The sequence below is a fragment of the Chrysochloris asiatica genome, unplaced genomic scaffold (genome assembly GCF_000296735.1).
Source record: "Chrysochloris asiatica unplaced genomic scaffold, ChrAsi1.0 scaffold00124, whole genome shotgun sequence".
NCBI lineage: Eukaryota > Metazoa > Chordata > Mammalia > Afrosoricida > Chrysochloridae > Chrysochloris > Chrysochloris asiatica.
The window spans coordinates 2,597,460-2,616,273 of record NW_006408642.1 but is presented as its reverse complement, the minus strand read 5'-3'; the positions used below and the strand labels follow the sequence as shown (position 1 = coordinate 2,616,273).

Here is an 18,814-nt window from a genome sequence, read left to right as displayed (position 1 = left end):
TTGCAACTAAGCAGATCCAATTAAATAAAATATATACTAAATAAAGCTTTCTGGGCTTAAAAAGTTAGACATGATCCTACTGTATAACAGTTCCTTTTCCTAATTACACATTGACTTGTTTATTTAGAAATTCTCTCTTGGTTATAAATTAACTAGAAAGGAAGAACAAAATACAAGGGAAGAAATACTGTTTGTGCCAGTCTTTTTAACACAGATGTATTGTTTTCTAGGCTTGAGTGTTTTGTATGGTCTTCACCTGTTTAGAACTTGCAAGGTAAGATGAAGAGACAAGAATGCTACATTCTTAAACACCTAGCCCAGCTATATTGGCTGACACCAATGAGCAGATGGCAAGACTAATTAAACAACTAAGAGAGGCATTGGTGGAAGGCACAGATTGGCAATCTGTCAGATCCTAGCCAACATTCTCCAGGAGCCTCACTTGAGGTAGGTTTACTTGGGCTGCTGGATTTCACAGCCATCCTATCAGCTTCTCAGTGAGACAGTGGAGGATGATATGAGAACAAGGCCCCAGTACAAGGTTAGCTGCAGCTCTTAAGGTGGTAAGGCAGGCCGTTAAGAGCCGAGCTACTGAAATAGGGCAAAATGTAGGTAACCTGATTTAATCAGCACTTATTAGGTGCCAGGCACAATACAAAACACATCATCACATTTAAGTCTTGCCACAATCTTATGTGGCAGATATGAGGCCTATCCGACAAACAAGGAACGCAGAGCTCAGACACTTACCCAATGCCAAAGAGGACATTAGAACCCAGAGTCAAAAGGATTTCCGTATCAGCACTCCAAGTTACCAAATTAAACAGAGAAACGCAAACAGCCCCAAAATGTTGGAGAAGAGGGAGAGGGCAAATATTGGTTGTGTTTTTAAAATCAGAGAACTACAAAATGGAGCTAAAGGGATCTATGTCACAAGGATTCTTTGCAAGTCACAGTACTAAGACATGACTCTTTAATGGTGTGATTTACCTCCCTGGGGAGCAGCGAGGGTGCCATAGGTGAAGTTGCCTTGCAAACCTACTGGGATTTCTTCCTTTTATCAAAAACACTTTTATCCAAGTCACAAGGTGAAGAGATTAACATAAATTGGCAAACACAAATAAAAACAAAAACAACATTCTCTGCAATGTGCTTGGAAAATGAATCCAAAAACATATTCCTGGATGATCTAATGAAATACAGAATCAAAACAGACAAGATAGAGATGATCAATCCCAATGATTTTTGAGAAACAAAGGAAGAAAAAGAAAAGAAAGGCAGAAAATAAAATTTCAGAAATGGAAGATTTTATTGAAACAAAAACAGACATAATTGTGGGTCAGAAAACAATTGCAAAGCTTACAACAGAAAAAACAAATTGGGGGAAAAAAAAAAAAAAGTGAGCCATCCCTTTTCTGAAATCTAGGAGAACCTAAACTATACAATTCAAACCCATCTTGAATGCAGAAGGATACGCCACCCTCTTCCTTCCTCTGGACATTAAGGAACCCGGCAAGGACTTGGGGGAATTCCATTATGCACGGCCTTACCCTGAAGCAAGCCTTCTCACCAGTGTGTCATTGCTTCCGAAGGGGGAGAAACTTATTTTTGGTGGAGGGGATATGGAAATAATCTACTCTCTTTATGCATAAAGCACAGGTATACATACCTGTAAGCAGTGAGTGTATCTGTGGTACTAAAATTTCATGGAGTAGCAAAAAGGCTGAGAAGCATTGTTTTATAGGAATTCTGGTTGGCTTTGTCTCAGAATTGTAATACAGTATTCTAAAACGCTTCCTCATAAACTTACATGTGTTTCACAACTAAACAAAAGAAATTTAATGGAACACTTGGTGGCACTCCGATAGGGTAAACTGAAAACGAAAAAAAAAAAGTCTACCAAGAAACAAAATTAGTTGCCATCAAATAGATTCTAACTCATGGAGATCCCATGTGTGTCAGAGTCAAGCTATGTCATAGCATTTTCTATGGCTGTGACCTTTTAGAAGCTGACTGCCAAGCCTTTCTTCTGAGAACCCTCTGACTGCTAACTTTCTGGTTAGTATACAGGATTGTTGTTGTCGTTAGGAATCGCCAAGTCTGCTCCAACTCAAAGCAACCCTGGGAAGGGTTGGGTGGGTTTGAACTGCCAACCTTGAGGTTAGCAGTCCAGTGTTTATCCTACAGTGCTATATCAGGACCTCAGTCCAGGGTGCTACTGTTGTTAAGTGTCATCAAGTCTTTTCTGACTCATAGCGACCCTGTATAGGGTTTCCAGGGAGCAGCTGGTGAGTTTGAACCACTGACCTTAATAGTTGAAACCGATTTTGTGGTTCAGCACATTATCCCAGAGCACCACACCAGGACTCCTTCAGTCCAGGGTGGTGTTGTTGTTGGTAAATGCCGTCGAGTCGGTTCTGACCCATAGCAACCCTATATAAGGTTTCTGAGGAGCAGCTGGTGAGCTTGAACTGCCGACCTTGCAGTTCAAACAGCTTTGCAGTCTGGTGCATTAACCCACAGCACCGCATCAGGCACTAGGGTAGTGGCAGGTAAAAGGAAGACATTTTATACTGCCCAAAGCAAAAAAAAAAAGATGTTTTTCTATGAGTTTAGCCATATGGGATGCTTTGACCCTAAAGAAACTCCTGGCTCCCAAGTGACAGTTGCCCAGGAGCCTGGGTCAGAACTCTGCCCCTCAGGAAAGTCATGTCCTCTGTCTATGAAGATGAAGCCAGAATTTGTGAGTGGACAAAATCGCCTTTATGTGATTACTTAAAAAAAAAAAAAATGACTTGCAACATTTGCTGTGCAGCCCCGCTCCCTGGCACCAAACTTTCTGAGAAGTCAAAGAATTTGTTTTCTCGTTCCTCAGACCCCTAGGCATGATGGAATTAATTTTGAGCTAGCTGTGCCTCTGCCTCTCTGAAAGATTACTACCGCTAAGGTTCTAAATGCAAAAGAAAGAAAACCAGAAGCCAGCACCCACGTTCTTTTCTTTGGTTCCCTTCTGCTGAGGTGAGTATCTCTTGTCTGTGTGTGCTTTTTCTGACCTGTAACCGGGGTACGAGCTACCCTCAGAGAAACTCAAACCAGCAGCGTGGACGGCTATCTCTGAAGAAAAAGGAGTAGGTGCTACAGGGGTTGCCTACATTTCGGTGATGGATCAGGGCCCACAGGGAGTCGCTGAGCAGGACAGAGAGGGGCCGAGGCCCCTTGTGATCACCTTCCAGCGGCTTTACAATCTGGAGTTTCTCAGGCAGGTAGGAGCGGCTGCTGAAGGACATGCCAGAGAAGCCGGTGAACTCGGAGAAGCGGGAGTGTGTGCCGAGGGACATGATGCTCTCCGTGGGTGTGAGGGAGCCGCTGAGCAGCTCGCCCTTCTCTGCCAGCTCTCTGAGCTTCCGTTCCTGCTCCTCCTCAAAGAACCGCCTCTCTGACAGGTAGTTCTCACGGCGGAGGGACAGCCGCCGCAGAGCCGTCTCCAAGTCGTGGGAGCCAGGGGTGCCCGGTGTCCCTGGCTTCTTATCCCGGTCGTTTCTGGAAGAAGGGGCGATGGGGGATTAGGGTGCAAAGAAGGGATTAGGGTGCCATATGCAATGAAGAACTGACTTGTAAGTGTAAACGTGAGAATGTTTTCTAAGGAACCCACCATGAGCCTTTAAAATCCAGGCAAAAGCAGAGCAAAAGAATGACTTTTCTTTGTAAACATTTTTTTGGTGTGGGAGGGAGCGATGAGGTGGAACAAGAATTTGTACATCCAGGCATAAATCAAAATATTGTGGGTTCAGTTCCAAACCACTGCAATAAAGTGAATACCACAATACAGTGAATCACATAATTTTTTTTCCTAGTCCCTATAAGAGTTATGTTTACATTATATTGTCATCTATTAAGTATGTGATAACATCATGAAAAGGTTTGAAATACTGTGAAAATTGCCAAAATGTGACAGAGATTCAAAGTGAGTACATCGTACTGGAAAAATGGTACCAGTAAGACTTGCTTGGCGCAGGCTACCACACACCTTCCACTGGTAACACGGGCGATGACTCTGAGGTACAATACAGTGGCACACAGTAAGACGCTGTGTGCCTGCAGCAAATACATTTCAGTCCCTAAGAACATCTATCTCCCTTGTGGACTGTTAGGAAGAACTCTCCGGGCTATAATTCCTGGTTGCCAAAAACATAGTCAGTTCAAAAGACACTTTGGCTCTTGAACTGACACCTCAACACTCAACTCAAAACCAACAGCCCAGAAGAACCAACACCATTCAGTCTGAGGAAAATGGTGCACGGTAGACTATGGGTTGAGGGGACTGGGAGATGAGGCGGGTTCTACAGCGCTTCAGCCGGAAGGAAGGGAAACTGATCCCTATAGGGATGCTTGCTGGGCATCTGTCTCTGCATCCCACCTTCTGAAGCAAACCAGATACCAGTCACAAGAGTCCTCCCTCATCAACCTTTTAAACATCCGAGCTACAAAGGGGTTCACGACACCAATACTGGCTCTATATCACACCAGTGAAGATTAACAGAAAACTCTGCAGTAAGACTTCCTTCAGCACTTCACTGAAAACAAACTTTCTCCATCACCAAATGCAATTGTGTGGACTCTTGAATCACCACAACTGCCTGTGTGTCAGAGTAGGACTGTGCTCCACAACGTTTTCAACGGCTGATTTTTCCCAAAGGAAGATTGTCACACCTGTCTTCTAAGGCCCCTGTGGGTGGACTGAAATTCCCAACTGTTAGCTTGGTTAGCAGCCAAGCATGTTAAATGTCTTCGCCACCCACGTGGTACCTTGTAATACACTTCTCTGGACTATCTTAAAGATCAGCATGGAGAATAAGTGTTTTAAGTCAGGTGAGTTGGTTAAGCAGAGTTGAGAACTAGAAGGGCTGTATTTTTTAATTGAGTCTTGCCAACCTCCCTCTTGTGATCATGAGACCTGTGGTTTAAGCCCTAATACCTCCCTCTCCCCAGAACAGGAAAATAAAAACTCCCGCTCACGAACCCCGGGTCGGACAACTCTGTTTCGAGGATGATGCTGTTGGTCTTGTTGTCCAGGACGATGTTGCTGACGTCGCTGCCATAGAAGCTGGACCTGGGGGTGCTGACACAGCTGGACAGGAGGGAGTTCATGGCCGAGGACTGGTTGGAGCCGGGGATGTTCATGGGAGAAGGGGTCAGAGACCGCTGCTTGACGACCTGGTTGATGTTTCTTACAGTCTCAAAGACACGCTTCTGGTGACTGGGAAGAAAAGCACAATATACATGAATAAGCAAATGGACTCAAGACCTTGGAGTAAAACGTTCTACAAACGGCCAACTGAGGCACCACAGAGGCGCCTGGTCACGTCAAATTCTAAGTACCTGCTTTATACGTTTCTTAAGGTGCTGCTTGCCTCTGCCACGTATAAATCTAAGAAAGTCATTATTGGCTGAGGTCAGGATCTCAGCCATGGTTCTGTCCTACAGATGATGCTACCGAGACTGACATTTCTTTCCACTTCTCTGAAGCTGGATATAAAAATGCTTACATATTAAGTTGTCTCCAGCTGTTATTATTGCTGTGAGGTGCTGTGGAGTCAATTATGACTCAGCAACACTATATGACAGAGGAGAGCTGCCCCAGGGCCGTCTCCCTAGACTGTCATCTTCATCTGAGATTCCTCCGTCTTTCTCCTAATGAGGCCGCTGAATGAGTACAAACTGGCCACCTTTCAGTTAGCAGTGGAGTGCTTAACTGCTTCATCATCACGGCTCCTTGCTTCCAGCTAGTGTCCTTGTTTTAAATTATCAACTAGAAGGTAAGTTCCACAAGGCCAGGAAGATGTGTCCATTGTGCTCACTGTACGAGACACAGGATGGGTGTCCAGTAAACAGTGGTAGAATGAGTATTTGTTGACAGTTCATATTAATGACAAGCAAAACTTGAAATCAGTCTGGTAGAATGAGATGACAAACACCAGATTAAAGGTTCTTCAGTGTTTTCAGGTACAGTAGTCACACCTTGATGCTAATTGCCACCCTTCCATTGAGAAGGCAGGTGCTTTTCTAGAATGGCCACTCCCTTCTGGGACACTGGGGACTTTGTAAGTGTATGAAGCTTGTGGACATTTCCACAACCAGGATCCCATCCAAGTACTATCTCTGGGACCTGGGAACAGAGAAAACTCAGTGAAATTGGGCCTACAGGTTCCTTATAAACACATTGGGGCAGGAAAGGACAAGATCTGGCAGGGAGGGAGCAGCAGCTACCACTTTGCTGAGCCTACCATGAAGAGAGCTGGAAGTCTTACTCTGATCACTCTCATCTTATGCACGCCAAGTGTTTTGTTACTTTTCCCAATACAATGGCGTGCAGGTGTGGCTCTGTGGGCTAATGTGTCAGAATGCAAAGTCATTTGAACTGCAAGATCAAGGTCGGTGGTTCAAGCTCACCAGCTTCTCCTTGGAAACCTTATACAGGGTCACTATGGGTCAGAATTGACTCGATGGCACTTAACAACAACAATACAAGGGTGATTGATGTTTTACTTTTCCTAAAACGAGGGTGGAGTCCTGGTGTGGTGCTGTAGGATAAGCACTGGTCTACTAACTATAAAGTCAGTGGTTCAAACCCACCAGCCACTCCTCAGGAACACTATACAGGGTTGCTATGAGTTGGAACCGACCTGACAGCACTTAATGACAACAATAATACAAAAAAGGTGGCCTTCCGAAAGTTCGCAGAAAAAAATGTCATGAAAAGATAATGCATTTTTTACATGAACTTCTTGAAACACTCTCCTAGATGTTGAAAATAAACAAAGGAATGCTTTTCATGAAGGAAGCAATACTACCAGTGGCTGTGTCAAGATGGGGCCTGTGGTAAGAGAAGTGGAAAACACATCTGTCTCCCTCCCCAGCATCCTGGATTTTCATCATCAATCTTTAACACCTTAAAATGAGAGGAGCTGGGATTGTGGCAGGCCCTTAATCTGGCCAAGGCCTACAGGCATCACTGTTGGAGCCCGAGGCCTGATCACTGCTAGTTTTGATCATCATAGGTTACAATCTTTGGGAAACAGAAATGAAAGCTATCGGGCCATACGTGACATCTGGCGACTCGGGCTCTTCCAGCTGCAGTTCCTTGCGCATTGTCCCCTCGATCTCTGCTGCCAAGGAGTCCTGGAAAAAAACAGAAGACACGTACCAAGTGAAAGACAAGCAAATGCTACGCTTCTGAAACAGAGGCTTGCCAGCCAGGGCATACGTGGATCAGGGACTTCCCACAATCCCAGGCTGACCTTCTCCATGTGTCAGAGACCCTGGCTGGGCAATCCCCAGGGCCGGTCCTGAAGAGGGCAAGTACTAAAGGGCACTGACAGGAAAGTCCCTTTGCTACATGCAGCTGAGTGTCAGACAGCAACAATGGTGCTTCAAGTTCACAAGGACAAGGTTGTCTTATCTCCCTTCTGTAACTCTATCTGCAGCCAAGAGATTTCCCAGAGGAAATCTTCAGAGGGTGTCCTAGGGCTGGTAATATTGAAGTGCTTGGCTGCTAACTGCAAAGACAGTGGTTTGAACTCGCCAGTTGCTCTTCAGGAGAAAGCTGTGGCAATCTGTCTCCATAAAGAGTACAGCCTTGGTAACCCCACGGGACAGTTCTACTCAGTCCTTTGGGTCACTTTGAGTCATAATCGACTGGATAGCAGTGGGGTTTGGTATCTTTCTAGGAGTAGATCGCCAGGTCTCTTCTCCTGTGGAACCGCTGGGGGGTTTAAACAGCTCATCAGTCAGTAAGCACCAGTCTCTCAACCATTCATCACCAGCTCATCCCACAAGGAGAACATTTTTGGTGGGGGAGAGGAAGGGTAAGAGAAAGCTGTTCGGTTTGAGGCAGATGAATAAGTTTCCAAATTCTTCCAGGGCTTACGAATGCTGAGAGGCAACATGGCAGCTCACACAGAACCTCACTAAGTTACTGTTCTCCCAGGCTCCAGGGTCAGTGGCCTTCCCTCGCTCACCCAAGGGTTCTGGTACAGAGAGAGCCTGTCGGGTGCCCGTTCCCGTGCTGCCTGCCAGTCCTCATTGCATGAGGTGAAGCCAAATGGACAGTGATAGAGGAAGATGCTGAATGCGTGCAGAAAAACACCTGCTGAATCGTGCCAACCAAACAGAACTCCCTGAGGTGAGAAAAAGGGCCAAAATCTGCTCTGTCCAACATGGAAACCTCCAGTCTCAGGTGGCAACAGGAATGGGGATAGTACCATTGAGAAATGGAATTTAAATTAACTTAAATCTGAATAGCCACACAGCCTCTTCTTTCTCCTGCGGAATGGCTGTGGGTGTGGACCACAGATCTTGTGGTTACAGTCCACATGGCTCCTTACTCATGAAGTGTAGTGGTTACAAACTCAGTGTCAGCAGTTCAAAACTACCAGCTGCTCCGCGGGAGAAAGATGAGGCTTCCTGCTCCCGTAAAGATTTACAGCCTCGGAAAACTCTACACAGGGTCGCTATGAATCAGAACCGACTCTATGGCAAATCACCACCACCTAAGATAAAGTCAAAAGCCAGCAGGGTCTATGAGTTTTATGGGACATGCATGACACCCTTTTGCCAGTCCAGTGGGACCCTTGTAAGAATAATTTTTAAATTAATAAGAAAAAACAGTTAGGGTTACAAATAGTTATATGGCACTGGTTACTAAAACCAAATTTTGTGATGCAGTAGTATATAGCAGTCTAGATTAATGTCAAGTAATAATCACTGTAACTGTTAGGTGGCGCTGGACATAAACGGGATTTGGAAACATCTGATACTACTGCACAATGTACAATGAAAATAGCTGTGATTTCTACTGGTCACAAAGCCACGGGTACTGCTATCATCTCTGAGTTTGTTGCCTGTGTTCTCAATGGGAGAGAACACAGAGCACAGCTAGAGATTAAGGAGAATAAAGACGTCACTTTCCCTCAAAGTCCACTGTGATTTCTATCACTGTTAAGTGCTATTGAGTTGATCCCGACTCACACTGACCCTGTACAGGGTTGCCAAGGAGCGAATGGTGAGTTTGAGCCACCAATCTTGTGGTTCAAACCAACCTTGCAATCCAGTGCTTATCCTACAATGCTACAGCAAGTCCACAGATTCCCTAAATTCTGTCTGTGGATCCCAGATTACAAACTCCTACCAAAAGGCAAGGGAAAGGGGAACATAATTGAGTAGAAACTGCGACTCACTAATTAATTCAGCAGTTAGAAGGGCTTGAAAGCAAATGAGGCAGATCTCTGGGCATCTTGCTCCAGAAACATAGGCACCGTACAATCTCTAGGTTGCTTTAAATCCCTCCGATGCCTGAGGCATTTTAAAAACAGCCATCTTCAAGAATTGATGGCTCAGAAGAAGGTCAACAAAAGCTTTACCTCAGCAAAAAACGAAAACCTGAGCATCTCTTCAGAAGAAATGGAAATGCAGACTTTCAATTCAAGATTTCTTATGCACAGGTTACATCTAAAACTCAGGGTTTGTCCTGTGAGCTCTAGGTACACAGGAACTAAGGTGGCTCGGAGACAGACCACTGTGCCCAGAGGAAAAGCCAGGAACAAAGGATACCAAGGCAAGGAGTAGGTACAGCTCCACATACAGGCTGGGGCAGAGTGCAGGGAGCTCAGGACTGGGAGACCAGAGGTGTGGAATGTGCTCTGCTGGATGGGCTGGGAGTCCTCAGATCATAGGGCTGCACCTTGGGAATCTATTTATGTTGTGTATCTTTCCTTTAGGTTTTCCTTTTAAATTTAATTTTAAAAGAGAGTGAAAGGATTGGGAGAGAAAAAGTGAGCGAGAAAGTATATATAGGTTAGTTCTAGCCTGAAAAAGAGATCATGATTTTGGAAAGGTGGGTCAGACAGCAAAGAGTGGGACCCTGTTGACCAGCTACTGTCAGGAGTGGGAACAGCAATGGAAGGTGATGCAAAAGACCCCTGAGGCAAGGCCCCATTCAGAGAAAACTGAGTTTCACAAGCATCATCTCTCCTGTCCTGCTTACGCGAGTTTCCTTCCAAAACCCTTCTCTACTCAGGGAGCATTTGCTATTTCAGTAAACAATGGAAACAACCTAAGTTTATTGAATTATACAGAAATGACCCTCAGTCTTGTGCTGTGCAACTCTTACCAAGAAAAACAAACAAAAACCAAGCCAATCTGCCAACAAGTGGACTCCAACTCACGGTGCCCCCATGTGTATCAAGTATAACTGTGCTACAGAGAGTTTTTAAAGGCTGACTGCTTAGAAGTCAACCACCAGGTCTTTCTTCCGCAGCACCTCAGGGTGGAGTTGAACTGCCAACCTTTCGGTTAGCAGTCAAGTACATTAACCATAACCACAAAGGGACTCCTCCAACTCGTACAGGGAGAAGTTAACCTGGAAAACTCCCTTAACACATGCTCCCCAAAGTCCAAACTTGTAACACATCAGGTCAGGGCTAAAGAAATCAGACTGTGGGGAAGGAATATTTAAAAATGAAAATGCCACCCCTGGGAAAGAGAGGAAGACTTTTCCTGATCACAGGCACTGAAAGCCATCAAGAAAATGATTCATCAGCATAGGAGTTGACACAAAGATAGGGCAATTTAAGCATTCTGGACTACACATGAGAATCCACCAGAACCCAGAAGAGAAAAGAGTGTACAACTAACACCTTTCAAACCTAGAGGATTTCCAAGCTCCTACTAAGCTGATCTTTGAAGGGCAGAATAGAAGACAGATTCAGAGGGATGTGAAACAAAGAATCAATTCGTCTCCTGGAGTTAAGGACACACCAGCAGGGATTCTATGCCCTTGATTCAGACCCAAATACAAGCTGCAAACCTAATTATAAAGACTCAGATGGTGCTGTCAGCACTCTGGGCGCCTCCTTCCTACTGAGAGGACCCCGCTCCCTCTCAGCAGACACAGGGGTGCTAGGAAGGGAACATGGGGTGCCACCCAGCTTACCATGGGGAACAGGCCCAGAGAGTGGTAGCGCCGGGACGTGGTGTTCGGCATGGTCTTGTTCCGGAGGTTCTTCAGCTCCTCCTGAGCCTCATGAAGCATTTCCATGCACTCTGCATACTTGTCCTCGAGTTCGCGCAGCTGCAGGAAAGATGCCCATGGTCAGGGTCCCTGGGCACCCAGGTGAGCACATATGCACTCACCCCAGGGGCCAGACTGGCACAAACACTCTAACAGAATCCCCTGCAACCCCTAAAGTCTTGTGCTCTGTAGACCTGGGGACAAATGCCAAAGAGATCTCACACCCTTGATCTCTCTCTTCTTTGGAACCTACTGTTGCTGTTGTTAGTGGACATGAAACCGAACCTGGACCCAACAGAATGAAATGGTGCCTGACCCTGTGCCATCCCATGATTGGTTGTGTCCCATACGGTTTTCGCTGGCTGATTTTCACACCTTTCTTCCTAGTCTGTCACAGTCTGAAAGTTCTCCTGACACTTGTTCAGCTGAACAGTTATGTGTATCAGCCTCTGCTGACAGATGGTGATGACGTCACATGAGGTGTGTGGACGGGGTCTCAAACTCAGCTTTCCTGAGTAGAGAGCAAGAATTCTACTACTTGAGCTATCACCGATCCCTTTGGGAAGAGCTTATAAGAAATACCCGTATGTACTAACAACAGGAAACTGAAATAAAACCATTTTAAAAGAAAGAGAAAGCAAATGATTACGTCCCTAAGAGATTCCCCATTCAAGTGTTTTAAGCCCCGTGTTTGAACATGGTCTGCTCTGTATGGTATTGTTGCACTCGGCTGAATGTTGATCAGGTACCTGTGCAGGCCAGGCTCCAGCCTGCGAGAGCCCACAACTAGGTCACAGCAAAGCCAGGTGGCACTGGGAACTACTGAATGATAAAAGTGAAATAAAAGATGCTGTCCTGTAATTGTTAACACAGACACAACCCAAATGGCTAACTAAACCTCAACTGGACTCAGAGGCTCTGAGGAAATGAGGGACAAACACTAACCTCGGCTGTGAGCTGCCGCTGGGCGTCCTTAGCAGCCCCCAAGTGCTGGACGAGTTCTTCATTCTCCACCGCACACTACAATCAGGCAGACACAAGTCAGCTAATCTTTCAGAATACTTATATACATCCGTCTCTTCTAACCCGATTCATTATAATCACAGCACATTTTTCACACTGGAGTGAAATGTCTTCTACACTTTACTTTGGAAGCCAACTTCTTTCCTTAATCAATAGTCATTCTCTATGGTCCACCTCTCCTCCTCTAAAGCAGAGCTGCTTTAGGGCCTAGGATGCGGAATTACAGCTTCTTTGCTTTTTTTGTTTTTTTTCTTTGCTGCTTCATCTTAAATCTAAAAAGTGTTGTTCTGCTGCAAAATATACCAGGTGCTACTGTGTAAAACGTAATACTCATCTAGACTGTACATGCATTAAATTTTAAAATCTCACATTTACAACAGCTTTGTTAATGAACTGCATTCATATTCAGAGTAGTCTTATAAGACAAGTGATGATAAATATGATCCCTTGCCAATTCAATTTACACTACGGAGTACAATAGGCTTCTCTTCTCCAAAGGGACAGCACAAACTCCTACAATAGAAAACTGAAGGGCACTGTCTTCTAGAACCAATGTCCCTCCCCAAGCTCCAGAATAGCCACTGTCCTGTCAGCCTGAGTAACCTAGAAGTCTTACAGCTTTTGCCTTCTTCTGCAAATCCACAATTTGTGACAGCAGATGTGTGATCTCCTCCTGCTGACGGGCAGCATCTTCAGTCTTCTTGGCCAATTCCTCTGAGATACTGGCAATCTGGACGTTGGCATCCCCTTTGATCAAGAAACAAGGATCAGTCAGAGAGCCACACACACAGACCCAGCAAGAGTGGTTTCTTGGTGGTTTGCATGAGAATAGCCATCTCTATATCTCTAACACAAGAAAGGGATGGGGCCTGGAGGTTCACAGGGTGGGCACATGACGAACCTGTTGTTCGGTGCCATCGAGTCGGTACTGACTCATAGCGACCTTATGCACAACAGAAAGAAATACTGCCCGATCCTGGGCCAACCTCACTATCATTGCCACACTGATGCTGCACTTGGCTAATCCATATCGCTGGGGGTCTTCCTTAGGATACCTATTTTCCAGGGAGCTGCCTGCCCCCCCACCCCCACAGCTGCCACTCCTGGGCTCAGTGTGGGGCCTGACCTCCCTGATCAAGGCTGACTCCCCTGAGCAAATCAGCCTCTGGCATCCAACCAGGAGGGGACACACCAAACAAACGTGTATTGATTTCAATGACTCCCCGTACTCCACCCATGACCATTGTTATTAACCCCATGAGGAGCCACTGCTGGGGCATAAGTACAATTTCCTTGGGTGTTTCCACCTATATTCAAAGCCATAACTCATTTTACTAGATAAGAACACGGGGTGTGTTTCATTGACTAAGTATCTTGCTGAAATTCAAAATATTCTGTTTGTATTTTTGTCTTATGTAAGCTTATGATAGCAAGCGGGTGAGGAGCCATTATTTGCAAAGGTGAGAGAACTATGGTCTCAACTTTCACAAATCCAATTACTAGAAAGCAGCTTCTCGGTATCTTTAACAACTCTCTGTAGCGGGGCCTAACGTCAAAACCAAACCAAAAAAACAAAACTCACTGCCGACAAGTCAATTCCAACTCACAGCCCCATCGGACACAGAGTTGTCTGTAATGTTCCCAAGACTGTAAATCTTTATACAAACAGACTGACATCTTTTCCCCCATGGAGCAGCTGATGAATTCAAACCACCAAGTTTCTCGTTAGCAGCCAGGCACTTAGGCATGAAATTATTCCAATATTCAAGATGAAGGCCAAAGTTAAAATCAAACATCCATTTCAGTGAACAGCTGAGGCAATTTATGGCTGACAACTTAGCACCTAGTTTCTCATAAATCAGGATGGGTGGAGGGTAGGTACCGCACAAGAATTGGAGAAGCCACTGGTTTTAAGAAGAAAGCTACTGAGTCATTAGTTGGCAGGATTCTGGAGTAATCAAGGGTTATGACAAACTGCCAATCATGTTTATGTTGCTGTTAGCTGCCTTTGAGTCAGTCTGATTCATGACCCCATACACAATGGGATAGGATTGTGCGATTGTCACTGTATACTTTTCATAAGTAGATAGCCAGACCTTTCTTCCTAGTCTAGAAACTGCTGAAACCTGTTCCGCATCACAGCAGCATGCAAATGCCCACTGACAGAGAGGTGCTAACTACACAGGAGGTGTGCTGGCTAGAAATTGAACAGGGGTCTCCTGCAGAGAAGGAGAGAACTCTATCATGGACCCAGCACACACCCCTGCCTAGTGGAAATGATGGAAGCTATGGGAAAAAACGAGGGCGCATGGAGGCTGGGGAGTGAGGGTCAGGGACATACTCAGCTCCTTCACACAGTCATTGACCAGCTGTTGCTCCTTCTCCTCGTAGGTGATGGTCTCTGTCTTCAGCTGGCAGGCCTGGGAACAAGGTTCAGGTCAGAAGCTGCCATTCACAGCTAGTCTGTTGGGGCAGACAGGGCTGGGGCATGGAGCAAGAGCTAACCGGGGTCTGGGAAACATAGCGTCCCTTCAGCACCTCCCACCTATCACCAACTACACCCTCTTACCTTGATCTTGGATTCTGAAATCTGAAGAGCTTTTTTAAAAAGTATACCACTAGAGGGTGCTGTGCAAAGTATTCAACACCAGGGCTGCTTTGCTCAAACTGTCAGTACCGGCACTGAAACTGATCAGTCTGTCTAGTAAACCATTTGTGTCTGAACTGGCTCAAAGATACAGGTTTCTTTAGGTCCCTAACAATGCCCAGGATACTGCTCTGGCATTCTTCAGGTAGTGCCAACAAGCATGGCTGACACTGATCGGTCAGCTTCTGAGTTGGAATTAAGCAGGTTGTAGTCAAGGTACCCTGTGAAACATCAAAATTCAGAGAACCAATAGCTGCCTCAGCTGGAGCACTTGCTCCCCATGGATGAAGTGAGAAGACAGAAATCTGAGGGACCAGAGACAATGCCCCGGCTAGAGAGAAGGTGTCCATGAATCCCCTGGGTCCTGGCCCCAGAGGGAGAGGAGACACTGAAATCAGAGCTAGAACAGCTGCTGTCAGATTCTCTGAGCAGGCTTTAGTCAATGATTCTGACAGGACAAACAGCCACATGCCTAGGACTGACCAGAAGCCAGAGGAGCATCCCTGGACTCCGAATGGAAAGTACAGGACTATACTCTTGGCTGCTCTGGATTTATGGGTCCCACCAGCAAACAAGGGGCTGGAAAAGGTGATGTCTAAGTACGCAGTTCTTTCCTCAAGCAGAAGAGGATCTTGCTAAGTCCAGACAGAGACTGTCTCCAACATCTAGTCGAGCAGAAGGTGAGAGAGACTTTGGGGGCTCAGGCCAGCTTACATGGACACACAGCCCAAATGGACAAACAGCAGCCTGATACACAAGGCTGCCAGGCTGTACTGTATCTCTGACTGAATTAGCGACAAACAGCATACAGTTTGTATGCACTCATTCTGGACAGGGAATACGTGCAGTTGTGAGTCACAGAAACTTGGGAGTCCTGCTGTACTATTTACTGAAGTGCATGGCCCTAGAAAAACACACCACCTGAGTTCCAACTTTCTTACTGGAAGATGACAATCAAAGCAACTGGCTTCCAGCCTTGTTGTGAACACTTAAAAACAAATACAGGCGAAAACCAAACCCACTGCCATTCCAGCATGATTCATGGAACTGCTCCCCAGGGCTTAACCCTATTGGGCTGAGTAGAACTGTTCCATGGGGTTTCCAAGGTTGTAATCTCTATACAAGTAGAGTGCCTTCTCTGTCTTGTGAGGAGCGGCTGGTGGGTTTGAACCACCAACCTTTCGGTTAGTGGTCAAGTGCTTAACCCACTGTGCCACTAGGGCTCCTCTGCACAAAGTCTTAATTGTTAAGTGCCGTTGAGTTGGTACTGACTCACAGTGACCCTGTAAAGGGTTTATGAGGAACAGCTGGTGGGTTTGAACTGCCGACCTTATAGTTTATTGTTGCTGTTAAGTGCTGTTGAGTTGGTTGTGACCCATAGCCACCCTGTATAGGGTTTCCAAGGAGCAGGTGGTGAGTTTGAACTGCCCACCTTGTGGTTCAAACCGACCTTGTGGTTCAACGCTTTATCCCACAGCGCCACTCCAGGACTCCTGCATAAAGTCTAGTCAATAGGAAATACTCAAATGCATGATAGCTCAATCTTTGTAAATTACTTGTATAAGAACTCTAAATTCTCATGAACTGGTGTGCCTGCGATGTGACCTGCAGCAACATGAAGACAAGTAGCTCATAGGAGCCTCCAAGTCATTTCTCCTCAGGAGCTTTGCCAGTGCTGGAGAACACCATGGAAGAGCCTCAAGGCTGGAGCTTTGGCCCGAAGTGTCAAGGAAGAGAAAGCCGTTCTTGATTCATTGCACACTGTTATCCCACCATGGTAGTGCAACCCAGTCAGGCAGTGCCAAGCACAAGTATGAGGTACATCTGCTGAGTCCTTGATGCAGTTATGAATGTAAGGTTCCAGTCATTTCCCCATAGACTACCACCTCTAAGAATGGCATTGTAACCATACTTGCTAGATAAGACCAACGGAACTGCCACACTTCTGGAATGACCAAGAAAGAGGCGTGTACTCACCTCTGATCGAAGCACCACGTTCTCCTCTTCAAGGTCCTTTAGTTTCTTCTGAAGAGAATCCAAATGAAAGTAGTTCTGGACTGAGGAGTTGGACTCATTCCTCTTCAACCTGGAGGAGGGAGTACAACCACAAGTCAGGGAAGAGCAATCCCTCCCACTGCCTGGCAGACCACACGAAGGGCTGCTTAAAGCAAAGTTCATGAAATTTTTGATCAATGACCCATCAGTGTCCCTAGTCCTCCTCCACCACCTATGCACAGGCTTGCCAATATGGAGTCACCTCCCAACTCTTTCTCCACAATTTGCAGCTGCCATATTGTGTCTAAAGAATCAATTCTACTGATGTCTACAGAATCCCAGGATGTCTGGGATTAAGTACTTACTTAATGCTTATAATGCATTTCTAGGTGCCATAAACTTCACGTATATTAACTCACCTAATCCTCATAACCCTATGATGTAAGTATTATTATTATCCCCATTTTACAAATGAAGAAACAAGCACAGAGAGGTGCCAAAGGCGAAAAGCTAGTAAATAGCAGAGCTGAGAGCACTGAAGTCAGGCCACTGGGCTCCAGAGTTCCTGCCTGTCACGTGAGGCTCTTTTGACTTACAGAGAAGCAAGCTTCCACCTCTTCCATCCCAAGACTCACCCTCACACATCTGACCCCTACACCTTGTACAGTATACCTGCAAAAGCTGGAAACTGTGTAAGGCAGAAACCTGCCAGGGAAATAAAACCCAAATATCTTCCATTAACAGGGAGCAACAGAAAAATGATAAGACCACATCTGTCAAAGGTATAAAACGTGCATGACCTAGAAAAACAAGACAATCCCATTGAGTTCTGGCTCTCACAGATTTTACTGCGTTTCCTCCAGCAGCAGAGCCCTCCCTATGACTTGTCAACGTGCCAGGACAAACCTAGTTCCACAACACGCACACTCTGACCCATGAAGAAGAAAACAAAACCCGTCCTTCCATTCCCCACCGAAATGGTACAATCAACCTGTGTGAGGCACTTAAGAGACGCGCAGTCTGGAGAAAGCTGGCCTGCACTGCTGGTGACTTACGGGGTCGAGCAGACGGACTCGGGCTCGCTCTCCTCAGCAGCGCTGGTGTAGAACTGCAGCAGCTCATCCTTCATGGACAGCTCGTGCCGGAGCTGAGACACCTGCAGATGGATCCACCAGGCCATCACACAGGTGCATATACTTAGTGCCCAGTGCCAAGTATTTATAGTTCCCCCAAATAAAAGCAAAGGCATTTCATTGGTTTTGCACCATTCAAAGAGAATGAAGGGTTGAGGAGTTTGATCTTGCTTAAGGGAAAAATTTATTTAATTGCTTTTTGTCAGAAACTTCCCTTCCTAAATTGATAATTTTTCATTGAAATGCAGCAATGAAGAAGACATGGGCTAAGTGTGGACATGTTTCATTGGCAGCTGCTGATCTTAAGGAGAGAGACGGGGAGGAAGGGCTGACTGGTCTGAAATTTAGAGTGTTGTGTGAACTCCTGAGCCCATGGGCTTTGACCTAGCCCCTGGAGGCTAGGGCTGAGAGTGAAGAGGATAATTGGTCTGGGAGGTGTGTGTGAACTCCAAAATTTGCAACTGGTACCCATTTGACCTAGCTTGGATGGCTATGGCTGAGCTAACCAGAACCTGACCAGATGAAGTTAAAGACGTCATATAAATGTGAGCAGCGGCAATTGCTACAATTTGATGAACTAGATTTTTGCTTATAGATGCATTTGCTCAAATTTTCAACTGGAATGGAAGATTCTTCAGATCATGGAACATGCCTTTCTCCTCAGTGTACTGAGGTGATAGGGATGGACAAGTGAGACACTGGCTATCAAAAATGGGTGTGTATATGTGTTATAAAGGCATGAAATGGTTGGCTTAGAAGATTTCATGGTGTGCTTAGTTTCAACATGAGAGGGGTCAGGTAGAATCCCCCCATTGAATAGGTTTCCTCTTTTCCAGCTGGGTCAGTTGAAAGGGTGCAGGGAATGATGCTGATAAGATTTTATTATTAAATTGTGAATAACTGTTAGCAGGATTGATTGTGATTGTCACAACTGTAATTGTAGAAGAT

At 45.7% G+C, this 18,814-nt stretch overlaps 1 protein-coding gene across 3 annotated transcripts in view; it reads right to left on the bottom strand.

The window, feature by feature from the left end:
- TRAK1 (trafficking protein, kinesin binding 1) overlaps positions 1 to 18,814 on the bottom strand; it is a 141,957-nt gene that overhangs the window by 20,887 nt on the left and 102,256 nt on the right. For all 3 annotated transcript variants that reach the window (XM_006868759.1, XM_006868761.1, XM_006868760.1), the window contains 9 exons: positions 17,789 to 17,889; positions 16,716 to 16,824; positions 14,433 to 14,511; positions 12,708 to 12,838; positions 12,014 to 12,088; positions 10,991 to 11,128; positions 7,103 to 7,179; positions 5,021 to 5,257; positions 3,227 to 3,540 (listed from right to left, as the gene is read on the bottom strand). In XM_006868759.1, coding sequence (XP_006868821.1) covers positions 3,227 to 3,540; positions 5,021 to 5,257; positions 7,103 to 7,179; positions 10,991 to 11,128; positions 12,014 to 12,088; positions 12,708 to 12,838; positions 14,433 to 14,511; positions 16,716 to 16,824; positions 17,789 to 17,889 — 1,261 coding nt within the window. The remainder of the gene's footprint in view (positions 1 to 3,226; positions 3,541 to 5,020; positions 5,258 to 7,102; positions 7,180 to 10,990; positions 11,129 to 12,013; positions 12,089 to 12,707; positions 12,839 to 14,432; positions 14,512 to 16,715; positions 16,825 to 17,788; positions 17,890 to 18,814) is intronic.